Here is a 20,888-nt window from a genome sequence, read left to right as displayed (position 1 = left end):
TACATGACGACTAAGTTTTATTTTTCGATTAAATTTAATTAGCCTAGTCTACTTCCATTTGTCACTGGTATTAACACTGAAGTGAACTGCATGTCTTATGATAATGCTTCATCATAAAAACATGCACATTATTCCTTGTTTCTCAAATGCAACGAATATGAATACTATGTCATTTATTATAGTATGAATAAAAGTACAACATGAACAAAAAAATCTTTCCCATCTATATTGGAAAGGGAATATATTAATGAAAAAAAAACTGTATAGTGTCATATCGAAAGCATTTTTCGTCTTTAAACGAGACAAAAAATTATTACGAAAAATTGGGGTTAAAATTACGGTAATGATATTGATAAGCTTTAACTTAATGAACACTTTGCAGATCATTAAAAAGAGCTCATGTAAAAAACTGTTGCAGTTCTCAGATTTTAGATATACCTTGATAAGGATCAGATGAAAAGCCTAATGAAACAGCAGACTCTCATTTGCTGCCGCTATGACTATGATTCTGTGATTAGTTCGCGAAAATCACTCAGATTGCTTTCATTAAATACATTTAAAAAACAAACAATGGAAATAAGTCGTAAGATGTAAGATGAATTAAATCTGTAAGATGAATTAAAAACCATGTTCATTAAGTTAGTGATGCAAAATGAACTCTATCCAACACTAAATTCCAGTTAAACTTTTACTTGGAAAAAGTTTAAATTTTTATTTGAGAATCATCAGGTACAGCAGTAGAAAAGATCTACTGAAAATGAATGAAATAAATAATGTTTTATAAAAGATGTAAAAAAGTATTAACAACAATTCACATATTGTATTCTAGCTGGAATAACTCCTCAAATATATAACTACAAAACGAGTGCTAATGCAAAATGATTAGTAAAACTAGAACACTTTGCACCTTTCGTAATAAGGTCGATTGGAATAATGAGTGCCCAACTTATTCTATTTTCAAAAAAATGGAAAGTAATGCCAAGTGTCTTCATTCAGGACAATGGGACAACTCAGATATAATCAAATTGTGTAAACAATTTTTACATCCAATATAATGTAGAATTACACAGACCTGTAATTGATGAATATTTCACTCATCAATTATGTTTGTTGGAACAGATTATCTTTCTTGTTACAGATAGTATTGATTTGGCAAGATCGATCAGAAACAATGACTGCTGCGACTATCCGAGTATCTGAGATTTGTTACTGAGTTGATAGTGAGACGGCCAGCGAAGACACCAAAATAGGGCAGTGATAAATTTGTGACAAATCAATTACGTTACTGCTGGGGTCATTCTCTAATAGGATCACGGGTCAGTGCTGCTTGGACCTCATTACTAATTGGGCATTTATTTATCCAGGCCTCAATTTTGCAACCCGTTGATATTACCACCCAGGAAATCGGGAAAGTAACAATCTTCCTTCACCGTTCGTACGTGCACTCATGCGTGCACCTTCAACAGCACACGCTTACCAAGAGGGATGGGCCGATGTTGCGAAATGAAAGTGTAGGATGAATGGTTGGTGCGGATGTGGTAGACGTAACTGATGAGTCGTTATTGTCATCTCGAGATCTACTGGGACTGGTTGGATGAAAGACAAATTGAGGAGTTGTCGTTTCAAATTTTTGTTGATTACTACAAAAAAAGAAATAAGGCAATAATGATAAGAGATGTGATAAATGTGATAAAGGACGATAAATGATAAATGACAAATGATAGTAAAAATAAGGTTGAAATGGTTGTTACTGTTCAACTTTTCCTCCACATCTTTGTCTCTTTATTTTATTGAAACCGAAAGAAATCGTTAGTATTACTGCTTCACTTTTAGACTTTTTTATTTGTTATCTATGGCAAAGGTATTTGCGATATGAACGCACATTCTGCTCATTCTGAATTTTATTTCAAGGCACTAATAAGTTAGTTTCGTAACGAATTTCTTCTTTGCTGAAGATTTTTATCATGGCATTCTGAAATGGGTCGATACGACATATGCTTTCAATTTACAGAAAAATTTGAAATTTTTGATTTTGATAGCTAGTTTTGGATAATTTTCGGAGTGCTGAAATGGAAATATTTTGTTTTTGCTAATATTTTTCTTTCTAGAAGGTATATCTTATGAAATCAACAGTCAAGGAGAAACTGTAAAACAGCCAGCCAGTCGCACACGACTTCAAATATGCAATTTGCCACCGTTGGAACTGCCCACTGCTGTTGATAATTTTGTTTATGTTCGAATTACTAACATTGAAAGTGGTGAGTTAGTTTTTAATTATTTTAAGTTGTTGAAAACAGATGGATTACTTTGGTTAGACGCAATGACAGGATTCTTAAAATTTAAGTTATAAAATATATAGTGCAAATTTTCCTGAGAAAGGTTATCGTTTTACGATTGTTATAAAATAGAAACAAGCGTATTTAATTTAATAATTTATTAAAGAAGACAGTGCATATATCATTGTAAAAACCGGTAATATTATTAGAGATTAAGATATACAGCGAAATCCGAATTGAGCTATCTAACATTTCATATTGCTTTTTATTTAAAGGTGTGAAGAAATTTTTTGGCACACTAGAAAGGAACCGTTTTTTATTGGACGATTTGCAGAAAATGCTTGACGATATAAGGTCAGCCAACTGTAAATCTGTTTTCGATCCAGCAGTTGGCGAGATTGTTCTCGTGAAGTTAGTCTAGATATATTTATTATAATAATGTAGAATAGTAATGTTATTCTGGAATCTCATTATTTGAACAATATTTTAAAACACGTACATTTTTTTATATGTATCTTGCTTATGACCTTATTTTAGCTGTCATATTGAATGTTAAAACCAAGATGGCTTGGAAGCATATAAATGTTATAAGCTTCACAAGTTTTCAAGATCGTTCCTTAAAAGAAATTTAAATTTTTACTGTCCTAATTAACATGAAACGTCATGTTATTCCAATGATATATTATGTCATTTTAAGGGATGGTGAAAGATTTGTTCGTGGATGTGTCGTGTGCAAAACACACTTCATGACATGTACGGTAAGCCGCATATCAGTATTTTCTAAATACCGATTCTATGTTAATTTCTTGTTGTTTATTAATATTGTCTTAGTTTGTTTATCCAATTATTTTAAGACTTATTTGATTGATTCTGGTCTTACTATGGAAATAGGATTAGAGCAGCTATATGTGATCAATGAAGAATTATTGAAAATACCTCCACAAGCTTTTCTGATGTTACTGGATGTTGATATTGAAGAACCATTAATATCAATTGACGAGCTTAGCGCAATGGTTAAAAATACTGTTGTAGCTTTCCGCTTAAGTAAATTTCCTTTCCTTATTATTTTCTCATCTTTCTAATTAATCTTTGCTTAACCACGGATTTTGTTTTTTTTTTTGGTTCCTTTTTGTTTAATTATGTATAATACAAACCTGAAAAATCTCGAAAGAAAAAGAAAATATTAATAACTCGCTATAACCATCAATAATTTAGGTAAAGGTCAGTAAAAGATTTTTCTTAAGAATATGTGTCAGAAAATGGTGAAGCATTCGTTGGTGCAATGATAATGCGAAACCAAAATGGAGAAATTTGTGATTTAAGGAACATATTGCTAGAAGGTGTTCATTCCGCTAATATTTCTCATGAAATTGATAAAAGTACTTTTTCTTCTTTCTTGGTATAATTGATCTATTCATTGTTTGACAAAAACTGGCGATACAAGTTTTTTTCAATTTTAAGACTCTGGAATGCTACAGCGTCTCCACCGAGTTCGCAGAAATAGCGTGCGATAAAATGAAAAATTGTAGAAGACACATGTTGTACATATTATTTAAAATTTCTATGTGTTTAGGAGTGTCATGAGTAGAAATTTTTTCCAATCATAAATCAGGTAAACTTCAACAACGTAGCTCACCTTACAGTATTGAATAAGAAATTTTCTAACTTATTCATTCATTGAAAAACTGCGAATACTTACGTAGAAGATAATTACTTATGAAAGGAATTCCCAGAAAAGTTTTAGGTATTATTTATGCGCATCAAATGCAGGATGCTGCCATTTATTCCAATCGGGACTACGATACAATACTATCCGATGAATATAGTCTTTCGGAACATTCGTCTATTGATTTTGAAGATGAAAGATCAGTTATCTCGTTGTGTTTGAGTGAGGTACTTTGAGTGAGATCTATAAACAGCTTTTTGGTTTGGATCGTTTCAGTGTTTGAAACAAATTTTCCTTGTGATTGTAGTCTGTTATTTTCGAAAATAGTCGAAAATTTTTAACATTATTTCTTAGCATTAATGGAGATTTTTGAAACGTGTTGTACGCTGAACTGTTTCAGAAGTAAAGGTAGTTTAATTTAGGAAGAACTATAGTCACACCACATATATGTCCTTTAGTGAAGGTTTTGTTTGTGATGGTAAGTATAGAAACATTCTCTGCCAGATAGTTTTTGAAGAAACAGCACGATAAATGAAGCAATTTGCTGTAAATCTTCAGTCAGTTTATAGCATGATAACTGCAGAACTAGAGATATCAAAAAATTTTTTGCTTTCGCTTTTTTTCTGCATATTTTTAGTCAGTAAAGTAGCTGTTGGATTTTTCATTGACATGTTTTCAATGATTATTTTTTAAGAAATTTGAAGAGGAAAATGACGAGTGTATTGTGAAGCAACTGGTTTTATCTGGAAATCATTGGCGAGCAATACTTCTTCCAACTGAGGTTATGTTAGCAGCATTAATTTTCAAAATTGTTTTGAAAATTATAATAGTAATAAGATAGCAAATATTAAGAATTATAGACTTTTTTATAACATTTGATTTCTTTCTGAAATCAATTGTCATCAATTGAAATGATATTTTGAAGGATCAGATAGTTATAGCAATTCTTTTAATTTTATCTGTTTATTTTTTAGAACTCTGGTCCGGGTTTGTTTTATTTGCACTTTTTGGATGGTCCAGCTATCTTCGAGGACTTGATAATCTACTCTTCATCTCTTTTTGGGAAGTATAGTAATATTTGGTACAGACTGCTGAAAATACCTGGCCTACAATATGATATCAAGTATACAGCTTTTTCTTGAAGTCAATAAAATAGGTTTTTTTCTTTAAAATCTAATGAACCTAATACATTCTTTTTTATCGTCTCCCTCAGCACTTTATTTCTTATTTTATTCTATTTCTCTTTATTGTTAGGCATTTCTAATATTCCAGTGTAACTGATCCGCAAGATTAGAATTTTTTTTGATGGGAAAATGACATTAGGGTTTTTTTTTTTAAGCAAGCTCTGTATAACAGTGTCTTCAAGTCACTTATTATAAGTAGTACAGTCAGAAATTTTAGAGATGATAGGAAATTCGTACAAGTGGACAACACAGTGGGATCATATTCTGCATTTTTGTATGGTGGCAAACAAGTGGATGAAAAATTGAGAAACCAATTAAAAGCAACATTTGCATGCCGACTTTCATGTTCTGCCCCAAAGCCATTCAATCACAACGTATGAAATATAAACTCATCTATTCTTTGATATTAGTAATGATTACTAATCACGTCGTTATTGGTTTTTTGGCGGATTTTGTCATTTATGCTTCAAATTTTCAGAACACTTAAAGTTGCTTCATAAACTGCTAATTGAATAGTAGTAAAAGTTTTGTATTTCTTCATATTGCAGAGATATTCCAATGAGGCAAAGTCATATTTTACTGAGAAGTTAACCACCAATCACATTTTTGATGTACATATAGTTAAAGTGTTACCCAAATGTGTTCTTGAGGTTGAAATTCTTTTGCCAGGAGGAGAAAGCCTTTTCGACAAATTATGTGAACTGTAAGTAATTACTGTTGGCACTGAGCTTTCGGTCGAAATTTTTTCAGATATTATATTGAATGTTTAGGTGCTTCATTTATTTTTAAACATTCAGAATGAAACTATAATGAATTTTTCATTTTGGAGAAGCAAGAAATTTTGTTGATTAGAAGCCTGTTTTCTCTCAATTCTTAACTGTTCATATATTTTAGGGATTTTGCACAACCTCGTTGGACTTGGAAGATACCATCATATAATTTTGAGTCAATAAATGAAGAACAGCTTGTTCAGCGTACAGATGATGAGGATGATGTACATATGACTTTCACTGTACAAATTGAAAATAAGCAGAATGATTTAATTGAGGTATGTTATATGTTATTTTGTCACTTTTTGGAAGTGATATAATGCGTGGGTTATGCATGTGAAAAATATAATCTTTTTTCTAGAATTTGATTAAGAAGAATTTATTTAAAACATTACAAAGTAATATGAGATAATTTAAATACTGAAGAATCGATTTGCTAGGATCCGAATGCATTTGGTCTTTGAAATAGTTGTTTTGCTACTCATCTTTATTATTTGTGCTCCAGAGTTATTGAATATTTGATTTTTTTTTAAATTTTTCTATTGTAACTGCTAAGTCATTTTATTTTATAGTTTCAAAAGCATTTAAAACCTAGCAAGCATGTTCTACGCAATCCAGAAATTGGTGACATCTGCATTGTTGAATGTGAAGGTCAGCAGTTTCGATGTGAAATAGTTGATATGACTGATGAAAAGAAATCTTTCATCGTAAATTATGTTGATTACGGTGAAGAGCAGGAATTAAATGGAGATTCTCTCTATTCAGTTGATAATCAAGAAGAAGTTAGAGATCTTTTTTATTTTTCTGATATCTGATAAAAGATGCAATTATTCATGTAACTTTCATGCGAATTGCATAGCTAAAATCTATCTTCAGTGTAGTTTATTATTACTTTTTTATTTTCTTCGACCTATTTGACTGGTTACTTCTTCATATCTTCTTTGCAGATGGTAACCGGTTTAATGTTTTCTTAAAGAATCTTTGATAGCCCATCTTTATTTTATGTAATTGATACTGGTTTTAATGTATTTTGTATGACATGTTTCATATTTTTTTCTTAAGTTATACCGTTTATGTAAAACTTCAGATAGTCTTCGAAACTCCAGTATTTGGAATTAAATGTCGGCTGGAAGAAATACGTCCTATTGGGAAAGGTTTGGATATACAAACAGGTGCTTGGTCGCGTAAAGCGCTCAAATTAATCAATAGTGTTGTTCCTTTAAATAAAAAATTCAAAGCAATAATTGGTCCACCTGATTCGCTTGGTATCCATCCAGTTCGAGTAATGCTTAATTTAAATTTGTCATTGAGTCATTCAAACTCAAGATTTTCGTGAATTCTTGAAGTGTTATGATTTTTGTAGGTCTTTTTTACTTTCAGTCAGGATTGTTAATAGCACTGATAGCAATGCTTGAAGTGTTAAGCCTTCGTATTTCACTGCCACAGAGTTAAAGATCCATTTTATATTCAACATGGGCAAATGTAAATAGGCTGCCATGAAAAAGAACATATATATATATATATATATATATATATATATATATATATATATATATATATATATATATATGATAAGACTAATCGTGCTTCTCTATTGTATTTTGGTGGTGCGAAAAGCATGTTTCAGGTTGTTGAAGGAACATTATTGCGTAATGATTTGGCAACGACTTTGGTACTAAATAATTTGGCCATGTATACACGCTGTAATTATTATTCTTCAGCTATAAATTTATCGACAGTAGAAAATCTTGAGGTGCAATATCTTAACGTTGAGGACGGCATTATATATGGGATTCCGAGTATTTTTAAAATTTGGCTTCAAGACTGCCAAAATCACTTGGAAAAGGTGTTTATGCCTTCTTGTTTTGAATTATTTTCATAAAAAATCTATTACCATCGATGAAAAATAATGTGGATGCCGATATGCTTTGTTTGTTTCATACTTCAGTGGAAAGTTTTTTTGACCGAAGGTGCATAGGCAAAGACGCTTCATAAAATTAACTATTCAGGTTTGACATTAAGTAAGTTTTATAAATGGTGAGCAGTGTAATAAATAAATATTGTCTTTTATAGAATTGCTTTCTTTAACAAGCTCGATTTTTTTTTTCCTTTTTATTTATTTTGATATTTCATACCCTCGGGACGGGTAATATTTTTCGTACTGTTGCAAGTCTGAAAATAATTTCCTAGCCTTCTTGTTTTATTTTAAGGTATGGATATATGAAGTGAAGAAGACATATAAGGAGGATACAAGAGGTATTATTCTATATAAAAATAAGTACCGCCGTGTCATCAGACTGCATGAGGAAAACAAGAGTTTAAGAGAAGCAAAAGTATGTTTAACTATCAATATAATTGTTCATTTGGAACCTTGATCAATCCTTAGAAGACAATTTTCATCTTTTTCATCTTTGCTTACACTTTCCATACACATGCTGTTGTCCGAAAAAGTAATTTGAAGTTTGTCTTTATTCCATTTATTATATAGTAACTCTTCCCTTACTTTTTTGTTGTATGTTTTGAAAATTTTAGAGATGATGTGGTCATTTCTCTAAATATGTTTGATTGTCTGAAAATTCAGGTGAAAGGATGGCTTAAGATATTTCTAAAAATGTGATCATATTGATTGCATTTCATCAAGTGCAGCAGTAATTCTACTGCTTTTCTGATTTCAGAAAAGGTATTTTCTTATCGATGAAGGAAGAACTGTCGAATTTCATGGGAATTCTGAAATGTCCTCCATTATAAGTTTCTCGGCACTGGAAGGTTATTTTTTCCTAGTTGGTTATTGATTTAAAATACCTATTCCAGTATTTTTAGTTGAAATCTCATTTTGTTCTATTATGTAATTATGTCTATTACTTAACATATTATTTTGTGATAATACGACATTAAATCGAAAACAATATGAAATAGTTTACCAGTGGATATTTGAAAATATCACATATACTGTTTTAGATCCACATGCTGCATTTTTCTTGCGTACATGTCCTGCACTTGCTGTTGGTTTCATTTTAAGGGGCAAGAAGTTAGAAAGCAAGCATGAAAAACTGTTGAAAAATATTTGTTGTGAAAAAGAGAATGTGCACTTAAATGTAGGTATTGTCGACAGAAAGAAAGTAAGATATTTTATGATAAACATGTACCCTTAAACTCTTTTAATCATTTCGTTTTATAAAATCTATGACTGATTATCAATGCTAATTTCATTTTTTTTTTTGTTTTTTGTTAAATTATTACGCTTTCGGCAAATGTAAAATCTTGGTCGTTTGGATTAAGCAAATATTCCATTCATGAAGATTGAACCATTAAGAACATTTTTTGTCACTGTTGATTTATTAGTTTATTTTTAAGAATGATCTTTACTCTATTGGTGACGTTACATTCACTGATGGTTCATCTTTGGTAAATTTACTGGACGATAGCGCTGAAGTATTCTCAGCGAATGAATTTTCACCGACCAATAAATTTCTGTTACTCGATCAAGATAATTTATGGGTCTTTTTTTATTATTTATGAAAATTTGTTATTGATATGAACAAGAATCATTTCGTACAATTGGGACTTTCTGGTCATTTTTGAACAAGGAGTCATTTTATGCAACATTATATTATTATGGATAAATTTAGGGTATTAAGGGGCTTTTATTCAAATTATAAGAGCAAGTTATTGGTCTTTTCAAACTGCTACATTTTATTGCATATTAGTTTAACAGTGTCGAGTTTTTCATGTTCGTTTGTTTGACGCTTAAAGTTTTTGCTAGTTTTAGAAATATGTTTGCAGAGGAATGATGATCAATGCAAAAATGACACCAGCTTCTGCTGTGAAGATTTTTTTAGCAATGTTGATCTCTTCAAAGAATATTAAATTGCTGAAAGGGAAGTAGACGATGGTAAGCACATCCAATAATGCTTATTCTTTGAACTTCGTCTACAAAATGTTGCTATCATCCAGGTTTTACTGTTGAATGAAACATTCTGTAGATGCATTTGTAGCAAATTAAAGGTTAACAAAAACCGTCTTTTCCTTAGCAAAATTTCAGAATTCACCGATCTCACATCCATAATGCTTTTTCCTGTCATTTTATATTTCAGTTCTGCTTTATGTGTCGGATCATTAAAAAATTCATTGAGAAAAGTGGAACGAAGGATCTTGTTGAAGTTTTTTGCTCTATCTGCATGTTGGAGTTTTTTTTTTAGTAGTGCTATGAGAGGATTTTACTTTTTTTAAATAAAATTTTTTATTTTTAGATGATTTAAATATATTTTCGAACATGATTCCTGTAATTCAGTTTTAAAGAGTGTTGCATCATACATGAGTGGAGAACGTTTTTGTTTTTATTCTAAAAGGTCCTACAAAATAATTTATTTTTTCATGCACTTTTTTCTTTGACTTTTCAAAAGAATATTAACTTTATACATTTCAGCGCATTTGTTTCTGATGTTTAATTTATAATACAAAAGTATAACTTTGTTAAATATTTCTGGTATATTTTGAAGGTTTTTCTTGAAACTATGTTAGGTCAGCAAATTTAAATCATTGGTTCTTTTCTAAATGGATAATTTTTTCTTCTTTTTTTTGAGAATTCCATGTATCTTTTGCTCACTTTATGTGTCAGTAGATTTAGTTAATTTTTGACTTGTGTAAAATTTAATTTCTCAAATTCAAACTTTAAATTTTATATCTGTTAGTTTTTATAAAACTTTTAGAACTTTTAGAGACTTTGATGAATTGTTGTAGTACTTGAAAACTCTTTATTGTTAAATCGTGTCTGTGTTAAATCAAATTATGATTGTAATAATCGTAATTTCATCAATCTGTTATCTGTTTGCATTGTTTTTAGTCCTTTCTTGTGATTTTCATTACCATTATTTTTTTGCGAATAAATTTTTATAGTTAACTTTCAAATTTTAATTGAAAAATCCTATTTTATTATATTTACAGCAATGTTGTAAATACTGTTTGCTGAAATATTTTATACTATGTTTTATACTAAATAGTTCATTGGCTCGACAACAGTTTTCCACAAATAAGCATTGCGATCCGTGTCCTCAACTCCTTGTAGCTCTTGCTACATTGCTATGAATGACCGCAGTAGGTGAAAGGCAACAGCTTTCAACAAAATTGGTTGAACATATTTAAAATTTACTCTTTATATCAGTAATAATTTATAAGGACGGAAATTTTTGCTATGGAGATAGTGTAAAATAATTTCTCAAAAGAAAAGAAATTACTTCAAGAAAAAAATTACGCTATAGCATTGTGGTGACGACTATTTCATATTTTAATCTTTTGTATAATTAAATCAGCTTAATTGTGTTTTCGTTTTGCACTTGTCAGGTGATTTCTAATTTGTAAAGTATAGAAATTGAAGTGTAAAAATTCAGTCATGTACGATGAAGTTAATGACGATCAAAACAGGGCATGTTGGTTTTGGGTCACTCAATTCGCATGTTTGTGTGGTTAGCAATAATAAGCTTTGATTGGTGTCCAATTAACTGGACAGTTTTGGAACAGAATATCGTATGGTAGGAGTCTCTCCCTTAGCTGTGCTTCAATTTTGCAGTGTTTCGCACTGCTCTGCAAATTGTTACTGCTATTGCTGTTACGCAACATCATTAAATAGATGAATTTATTGCAGCATTAACCAGAGAAATTCATTAATCCAATCAGAAAGGAAGAAATTGCTATAATAACGAGTTTTTGTAACAAATGAGCTAGGTGAGAGGGCTATTTCACAGGAGGATTTGGAATGGCTTCTGGTTGCTTGAGTTGAAGTTCTGAAAGATTTATTATTCGATGGGGTTTCCATTATGCTTTTGATTGACTTCGATATTGACCTTGATGCTAAGTCAGCTTTAACACTAGATGGAAAAATGAAGGAAAAACACCACTGATAAAGGGAAAAGAGCTCTGTAATACAAAACATTATGCTTTTTGGTGTTGTCAATCCTTCCTTAATCAGTTGAAGGGTGGAATACTCAATGTTGTAGTGAACTCTTCTTCATAAATCGATGTAATTTTTTATGACTTTATTATGTTAACCACGAGGATATCAAGAGGCTAGTAAGATTGGTATTAAAAAATTACTTGTCATTAGTCCTCAAATTATATTTTAATATTATTGTAGAATACAGACAATGAAGGAATTGATCGATTGACTTTTTGCTTGTAATAAATTTATTTGCCTACTCAATTTCCGAATGCATTTAGCAGATCCAGGTTGTTCTAATAATGCTTTGTTATTATGTCTGATAATTTTGCAATATTAATCTCACTGCCTCAGTGCTGTACAAATTCTGATCGGTATAGCAAGACATCATTAAATTGTTTCGTTCTAAATGATACATACAAAAATAGCTGCAAAGGACAAATGTCGTTGGTATTGTTCATACGTACAGATTTTATTTTAAAAAATTTTTTAAACTGTTTGAAGTATTAAAGCGTTGAAGTATCAAAGGCTAAAACATAACTACTACATTTTATTATATTCTATCAAATTCTCCAAACATTTACATACTTTGTATGAATTAAGTTCAAAAAAAATCGACACCATGCATTTTTGGATATGCCGAAAGTTTTAAACTTGAAATACACATCTTTTTTTCGAATACATGAGAAATATGAGACAGGAAATTTCGTTCCTTCCTAGTCATTAGTATAACATCATTTCAAATAGTATAACATCATTTCAAAGTTTTTTGTTAATTTAAGTAATTCAAATTATCGTTCATTTGAATCTGTATTATCCTCCTTTGTGATATTGTCTCCTTTGCTAATGCAGCCATCACCTTGTTTTCGGACAATCTTTTTATGTTTCATACGCCGATTTTGGAACCATGTCTTCACCTGTGTAGAAAATTCCTATTTAGTTTTTTCATATACATTTATTTCTATCCATCCCTTATAATCATTGTTAAATTTGGTTGAATTTTTTTGCAATAAGCATCTTTCACTATTTCTAGAATCATACCTGTGTTTCACTCAAATTCAAAATAGTAGCAAGTTCGATACGTTCTGGTGTTGACAGGTATCGTTGTGTTTCAAACCTTTTCTCGAGGCCCTGTAGCTGCTGATCCGAAAATACGGTACGTGCTTTCCTACGCCGGTATGATTTACTGGCTGATACCAACTGCAAGGCATCAGTACTAGCTGAAGCTGCCCATAAGTGAGGGAATACTGCCGCTAAAATGTTTTAAAGCAAAATTGTAAATCCATTTATGAATTAGGAATTTTTTTTCCTGATTCGCTATGGAAGAGTTTTTGGGGTTAAAAATTGTTCCAGCAATATTGCTGGTTGAAATGTGTCTATCTCTTCTAGTTTTAGCAAAGAAACAGATATAGTATTCGATGACTGATTCATATGGGATTATAAATGATATATTGAAGAGAGTAAAATAATGAAATTATACAGCTGCATAAAAGATAGGAGAATAAAAAGATCGGTGAAAATTTATTGTCATCACTTAATGATCAAATTCACCTGTATCGTCAAAGAATTAATTAAGTTCAAATAAATGATTTGAAATGCTGCTATGAACTTCTCGACAAAAAAATTAACTAACTTCTCAATTAATTTCAATTCAAACTTTCTTATATCAAAGTGACAGGGGTTATTAAACAAATGTCGCTTCTTCACTGATTTGTTCGCTATTAAAAATTTAGAACTGTGCAAACTGACAGATTAGTTTTGAATTCTTTAATTTAGGATAATCTTTTAAAAGTTAATATAGTGAAAAAGATCGGTCGCAGAAAGAGGAACTAACCAGATCTTTGGGCCATCAAGAAACTTTGCTCAAAGGGAAGTACAGCAGCTGTTGCAGCAGCACAATTCAACCACAACGGTATCGTTGTTTCGCGACATGTCAACACTGATTTTTCATCAAAATGTGACCCAGCAGTACTATCAGTACCGGATTTTCGATCCACAAAGGGATCTGGTTGCTTCAGTAAATCAATCGCTGCAGTAGTGGAATTCAAGGATAATGAGAAATGAGGTTGTACACAAGTACCACTGGTTTGTAGGGCAGTAAGTAAGTGATCACTATCAGATGCTGCCGGATTTGAATCAGACCTTGAAACTGTTTTTGATTCTCTCTCAGGAATTTGTTTACTGAATGTTCTGGGATTTTCTTCATCTGTTCGTGAACTATTTTTGGAATCAGTGCCCGATTCCAGAGATGAAAATGGTGACTGTCGGAGCAAGTGACTGATGGAGAAATAGTTGACAGCACCCGTACTCGGACTAGGAGCACTCGTTGGCTCTGCCATGTACATATTTGGAGTTCCTATACTGCGGGTAATCCCAACACATCATCCCATTCGTCACAGCTCGTTTTACCGTAACCATCTCAAATTTAATGCTGGAAGGGGCGGGCGGTTCCATCAAGCACTCAGTGTGATAGACAGGATTGAAAGGGTTAAATGCTCATGACATAGGATAGATAGATAGATAGATAGATAGCTGATCGGATTGTTCATAATTTGTTTTCCTTTCTCTCTCGCTCTTCCTCTCTCTCTCTTTCTCTCTCTGCAGCTTGGTCTTGTTAGATGAGGCACAAGTCGGATGATGTATTGGCCGGTTCCAGAACAGAATAGAGTTACGTCTTTCGGCAACAGGGACGTGCACGTATAATCATCGTGACCTTACCTAATTTTATTAGTAGTAATCAAATATGCAAATTAAAATCATCAAAAAATAATAATTCGTTATGTATATCTATGGATGATTTATATGAGTCCTACGGTGAAATGAAATCAAAAATTACATACTCTTTCCTTCCAGATTCTTTTAAATTTTGTATTTTCTTATATTTCAATTAAACTTAAGCAATCTTCTTCAATCTTGACTTCATTTCGAGCCAATAATGCGATTGTTATAATTAATTACTGCTCTCTGCTCGTTTATCAAAGAAAACTCCCAACTTTTGATTTCCAAGAAGCAACTTTCCTCTTTGTGAACTCAGATTTGGACTTATCTTCATCCCATTTCATTGAGGTTTTAATATTCAAGTTAATCGAGAATTGAAGAACTTCTCAGCAAAAAGGAGCACAATTTCCTTCCATGACATCCCTTTCGTTCTCAGTATCGTAATTTACACCTTCATTTGAACATCTAAGGGTACTGCAAGGAGCATATAATAGCACAGAGATCGTTCCCTAACAACAGATCAGTAATAGCTGCTCTGGGCATCACAGCTAATGGGCAAACTAATTAAGTTTCCCATCTCGAGCTCTATCCGCTCCCTCTTTCTTCTCTCCTTTTAAGATCTTTTATACAAAATGCAATAACTTTATTTTGAGCAGAAGATGAGAAGGGAAAAAGGCAATTACTGCTTTAAAGGCTCAATCTTGTCGAATTAGTTGCAAACTTACTAATGCAACGCTTCTTCAAGCCTTTTCACTTCTCATCTGCTTATTAATGCTGATATAATAGAAAAAAAGCCTTAGCTGTGCATGCAATAAGTATCAAACAGTAATATTGAAGTGATAAAGTCACTTCCACTATTGAACTACGACAACAAATAATGGAACTATGATAATACTGTCAAATATTGTAATCAATACAATGAAATAGATAGTAATCAGTATGTATGAAAAGAAATATTCTAATTTAGTACAGAATCAAAAAAGCATTTTGTGACGAGTAATGCGTAAAACTGTCGCATAACGACAGCTGTTACAATGAAAGCAATGGTAGTTCAGTGATACTATACTAATGATGATATCAACGTCGTATGACACCTATGAGTGCTAAATTAAAGAGAATTTGTCTTCTGTCCTCCAGTTGAACATCTTCAGTATGATTCATTTCCTTCTAGTAACCTCTATTATAGTATCTCTTGTCAATCTTCAAATACCTTATAATATCTTATTTGTATCCAACAAGTTTCATCAGCATCAAAAAAACTTATTGTAAGATCATTGTGATGTGAATGGTTCGAATCACATGCTATCCATGTTGGCAATTATTTATATTCTTGCTTATTGCACTGCGTGCCATCAGTTTTATGCATATTGATAAATAATGATATTATAATAGATGACAATGACACTGCTCTATATATAGACGGATGATTAGGGATTGTCCCCTAAATTAATTTATGAGAAGTGACTTGTTAATGTGATAAATTAGTGGAAAAATTGATTTGATCAACAATCAATTACCTCGTAAATTTTTGAAAATTTCTTAATTTTGAGAAAGATAACGAAGCAAAAATCTTTCTTGATTAATACTAATATACGAATACAGCAGTTGATTAATGTTTCTTATGGATCGAAATCATTAATAACTAATAGGATAATTGAATTTTTTTTTGCTAAATAGATAACTTGAAAAGTTATGTCTCAAAGATTTCGTCGAATTTACGGTTACTTTTTTGAAAGTAACTCATAAGCTAGGAATCAAATTTTAGTAAAAAATCGAGGAAAAAGTCATGCATTGCAATTAGTGTAGTGGCATTTATATTAACAAGACAATTAATTGGTTGGTTTGTTGTGAGCGGTTAATTTAAGCAGTGGTGTGGCGCCGTTATTGGAAACCGTTGCTGTCTGGACCGGTTACGAGCATTAATTGTTTCGGTTCTGAGATTTCCAAAGGATACTTAAGGTGTAGGAAATTACTTAATGCAGTAGAATACAATGGAACAAGATGGAATGTTTCTTGATATCAGTCATAGCAGGAGTTATCAATAAAAACTACAAAAACAGACAAATTAGTTAAAATTGCTTTTATTAAAATGATTTGATCTGTTTTATTGATATAGTAACAGCGAATTGATCAATTTTAGGGATTAACTATATTTTTTTTCATCTATATGTTGTGCTGACTGAAACTTTAACAATAAGAAAGAAATAAGACATGAGAAGCTTAAAACTAACGTACAAAATTAAATTAAAGTACAAAATACAAAATTTTAAAAAAGTGTAGGAAACTAGGAAAAATACTAGGAAAAAACTATTAAAGAAGAAAAAATAATTATAGAAGCTCGAAAGCTTCTATAGATGATGAAAATATCATATACGATTTAATGGGGCAAACTGGACTGAAACGTTTAAGCAGTGAGAATAAGGGATACACATTCGAATAAATTGAAATACAAATTATGTAAATAGGAAACGGAGAGATAAATTAATTAGTAATACTCATATTTTGAAGTATACTGTTCTGTAATCATCAACACCTCTAATATTCCTTTTTGACAATACCAATCTAAAAAAGAATAAAAACCAAGAGGATATGAAAATCAACTAATTAACATTAGAAAGAGTTTTGTGTGCCAAATGGTGCAAGTTGATACTGTAATTACGGACCACTGTGCAAATAGACATAAACACAACAAATTATGTCTCCAATGTATTGCGTACAAATTGACCTCCTCGCCCCCATCACAGCATATTAGTCACACGAGAAAATCTGTTCTTTTTGATAGTTCCGGAAAATCGCAAAGAACTCGAAATACTTAGTTAAAATCTCGAAGTTTAATAAAATTGCAATATTTTAGAAATATTCAATCAGAAGTTTATCAATATTCGAGGTACAAGGCATTTCCTGTAAAATTCCGTTCCTTTCACATGTTTCAAGCTGTTTACTCAATTATCCACAAATGACTGTTTCTAACATAATAAACAGAAGCAAATGTTAATTCATCGAATCAGGTATTCCCTTACTTTGCTAGGTAAATTAAATACGAATTACTACAGTAGTTCCGCCTTACATAAGCCATTACTTCACTTTTTCTTATATGGTAGATAAAACGAAAAGTGCTGTAACTGTATTTAAATATGAAGCTATCGCTTAATGCAATGAAAGCACATATCTCCAAAAATAGCGCTTGAACGATTAAGAGCACTTACAAATATAGGTTGAATGTATATTAATCAGGTCGTTTAAAGCCGTCTTGATGATAAAAGCGTTAAGCCACTTCAAATGGATTACCTCTTCTATCACTACAGTCTTCAAAAGGCGGCTCAGTGAAAGGACGCACATTAATTAAGTGCATTTCGACAATATGCAATACCAATGCATAACATACAACACAAATGCACATTACTGAAATCTGTAAAAATCAACGAGAAACCCCTTTATCCCATTTTCAGAGTAGATCGATTAAGAACAGTAAGTATATTTAGCATTGTTTTACAAATTAAGATTTGAATAAAATCAATGAGGATGGAAATATCACACGTCATATATCATTTTATGTTCCATTTAAAGATAACAACCATTTTTTGGATCCTTAATATTCGCTTGACTCTGCTCTGCTCTTACGTATAAAACCTAAAAATAAGCTCAGAATATCTCCAACTACAGAATTTCAGTTGAAAAATAGACGCACAACTTGCAGATTTCAAACATTAAGTGACAGCTTCTCTACTCCGTTACAGACAAAAACGATTTCTTCGACAACAGGCTAAAATATATTAAAATAGAGACAAGGTTTGGAATTTCAGATTATAGTGATGGAATTGTTTATGACAAAAGATGATTGTAAAATTTGACTATAGAAACTGTAAAATCAATAAAAATTAATCCGTTATAAAAATGTTACTTGCCAAAAAAACTACAAATAGGACAAACAACGTCCGAAAAAAAATTTCCAATCATATATTTTCTTCTTTTTGCATTCCCCAAAGAAATATATTTGTTGTTGATGAAGACAGCAATATTGGCTTCTTTGGATGTGAGCTAACCGAGTGCACTACAGAACTTGGATGCGGCAACTTATGTAATATCTTCATCTGAAATAGTTTTTAAATCTTTCATGTAAAAAAAAAAAGAAAAAAAAAACAGTAAATACTTTCTTCCTTTTACATTAAAAACACCAATAAAATCTGCAATTTTAAAAAATTCAGCTTTGATAAACCACTTTTTAACTTTTCCATAAAGTAAAGATATTCCTATTTTAAAAAAATAAAAGAAGCTTTCTTTTCCAAACAATAAAAAAGCGAAGAAATGCTGGGACGGAACATATAGTTTAGTCCAATTACCTCGATTAAACTCCAGATGTACAAATGAGCATCTTCAGAACCGCTCACAACATGCGCATCAGTTGCAAGTAGACAGCTTTCCACACGATATTCAGTATTTGCATGACCTGTATAGCTGAAATTCCAATCGTAAAAGTATATTTATTGAAAATCAGGATGTAAATAGAAGATTAGTTGGGGTTTAATTTTCCACATCGAAAATTCAGCGAAAATACAGAGCTATATCAAAAAGAAGACAAACAATGTTACTGATGATTTAAGTGAAAGCAATTAAAAAGACGATTGCAAAAACCTTCAAAAAAATAAATAAATGGGAAATGGAAACAAACTCTGCTAGTAGTTGTCCATTCATTTTATCAATCAGCCGAATGAAGCCATCTTTAGTGGACGCAAGTAAACATTGACCATCTGCCGAGAAATGCAACGATGTAACACTATCGCCGAGGAAGTCTGTTGATGAAGTCAATTTAGCGCTTTCCAACAAATAACTTAATCAGTGTTTCGGAGCACATCCCATATGTATTAAATAAAAAATTCACTCCTATCTCCTAAAAGTCCTAATTTTGCATCGAACAGAAGTATCATGCAATGCATTTTTGTAAAAAACTTTTCTGATCCATACAAAGTTTTCTGACTATGCAAAGAAATTTGAAACCTAGTATTTAACAGAAATTCAATGGTTATCACTTAAATTCCTGACTATTGAGGGAAAGAAAAAAAAAGACCTTAATAAATCATGTCGTAATCGAGCTCACATATAAACTTACCATCAGTTAGCTTTCCGTCCCGAATGCTATAGATACGAGCACTACCGTCAGCTGAACCCGAAGCAATCTCATGAGAATTAACATCAACTGTTAACACAGCATCAGTGGCTTCATCCATCTGCTGTAAAACCAAACATGAATTGATAACACTGATTTCTGAATTTATAGAAATAATTGAAAGTTGAAAGAATGGTTGAAACAATTGCAAGGATGAGAAAAATAATAAAGGAGTAGAAAATAACCTGTATCGGCGTATTTTTATCACGAATATCAAAACATCGCACGATGCCGTCTTGGCAAGCAGATATTGCCACCGTTGATTCTTCATTGAATGCCACACTGTTAACTTGACCTTTTTAGCAAAAAGAGGCATTAAACAGTTTTATTAAATTAACACATAATATTCGAAAGGAAACAAAAGTACCGTTGTGTCCTCGCCAGCGTCGTGTTATTTTCCCCGTCTCAACATCAAATACCGTTAATTGTTTATCCATGCCACCAACAAGTATCATCGAATTATCACTGGAACCTTGAGCATCTAGAACCTGCAACAATTGTAATAGTTTTAAAAAAAATAAAACAACCTATATGACAACTTATTCATAAACAGTATTACAGGACCATTCTAACTCTGATGATACGATTATTAACCAGGTCTGGCGTCTTCAGCATCGACGACTGATGTCTTGTCATAATTTACCCAACAAATAAAATCAAAAACAATGTAATCTATCCATAAAAAAACAATGTTAACCTCTTAACATTATTTAATTCACACAAACTAATTGAACTGACTAAAAGAAAAAAAAACAATCAGACAAAACAAACCTCCCAACCTGTTCCTGTATAAGTCTTTAGAAGTGTTCCTTTATACGGATTCCATAACTTCACCGACTTGTCTGCACCACACGACAAACAGTAGTTCCCATCCACTAAATTCGATCTAACATTGAAATTGATTTGAATCATTAAAATGGTTTAATTTCCAATCTACTGAACTTGATGGAATACAAAATGATGAAGGTCGAGGAACTTCATAAAGCCCCAAAGGGACACTTTTTAGATTAATTGATAAAATTATTATAACAAACCGTTAAATCTAACAGCTCTAACAGCACCCTGCTTACAATCGATCGTTCGAAGAAGTATCTTCGGAAGGTTCGTATCTGACAGATCCACCATCCTTTAAGCTTTCAGAATTAGATAAAAGTTTTATTAAAATGCACTAGTTACTA

General features: G+C 31.6%; 4 protein-coding genes across 4 annotated transcripts; 2 read left to right on the top strand and 2 right to left on the bottom strand.

Moving 5' to 3' along the window:
• Positions 1–1,872: 1,872 nt before the first annotated feature.
• On the top strand, positions 1,873–9,763 carry Bm10438 (Uncharacterized protein; the record flags this gene model as incomplete). The annotated part of the gene is made up of 20 exons (XM_043078678.1): positions 1,873–1,921; positions 2,109–2,258; positions 2,552–2,687; positions 2,974–3,034; positions 3,131–3,320; positions 3,533–3,655; positions 4,021–4,169; positions 4,637–4,723; positions 4,917–5,065; positions 5,344–5,500; positions 5,675–5,829; positions 6,021–6,174; positions 6,469–6,678; positions 6,984–7,178; positions 7,524–7,742; positions 8,107–8,229; positions 8,572–8,662; positions 8,855–9,015; positions 9,251–9,394; positions 9,680–9,763. The coding sequence occupies 20 exons, from the start codon at positions 1,873–1,875 to the stop codon at positions 9,761–9,763; spliced, it is 2,787 nt and encodes a 928-aa protein (XP_042934612.1).
• Positions 9,764–9,785: 22 nt separating this feature from the next.
• On the top strand, positions 9,786–10,095 carry Bm17505 (Uncharacterized protein; the record flags this gene model as incomplete). The annotated part of the gene is made up of 2 exons (XM_043078677.1): positions 9,786–9,788; positions 9,991–10,095. The coding sequence occupies 2 exons, from the start codon at positions 9,786–9,788 to the stop codon at positions 10,093–10,095; spliced, it is 108 nt and encodes a 35-aa protein (XP_042934611.1).
• Positions 10,096–12,619: 2,524 nt separating this feature from the next.
• Positions 12,620–14,167, bottom strand: Bma-tab-1 (Uncharacterized protein; the record flags this gene model as incomplete). The annotated part of the gene is made up of 3 exons (XM_001899984.2): positions 12,620–12,745; positions 12,870–13,081; positions 13,663–14,167. 3 exons carry the CDS (start codon positions 14,165–14,167, stop codon positions 12,620–12,622), a joined length of 843 nt encoding a protein of 280 aa, XP_001900019.2.
• Positions 14,168–18,499: 4,332 nt separating this feature from the next.
• On the bottom strand, positions 18,500–20,835 carry Bm3800 (Uncharacterized protein; the record flags this gene model as incomplete). The annotated part of the gene is made up of 8 exons (XM_001899983.1): positions 18,500–18,637; positions 18,887–19,001; positions 19,216–19,336; positions 19,654–19,774; positions 19,896–20,005; positions 20,078–20,198; positions 20,482–20,585; positions 20,745–20,835. The coding sequence occupies 8 exons, from the start codon at positions 20,833–20,835 to the stop codon at positions 18,500–18,502; spliced, it is 921 nt and encodes a 306-aa protein (XP_001900018.1).
• Positions 20,836–20,888: the final 53 nt, after the last annotated feature.

The sequence above is a fragment of the Brugia malayi genome (assembly GCF_000002995.4).
Source record: "Brugia malayi strain FR3 genome assembly, contig: Bm_v4_Chr2_contig_001, whole genome shotgun sequence".
NCBI classification, from domain to species: Eukaryota; Metazoa; Nematoda; class Chromadorea; order Rhabditida; family Onchocercidae; genus Brugia; species Brugia malayi.
This window is presented reverse-complemented; position numbering and strand designations above follow the sequence as displayed.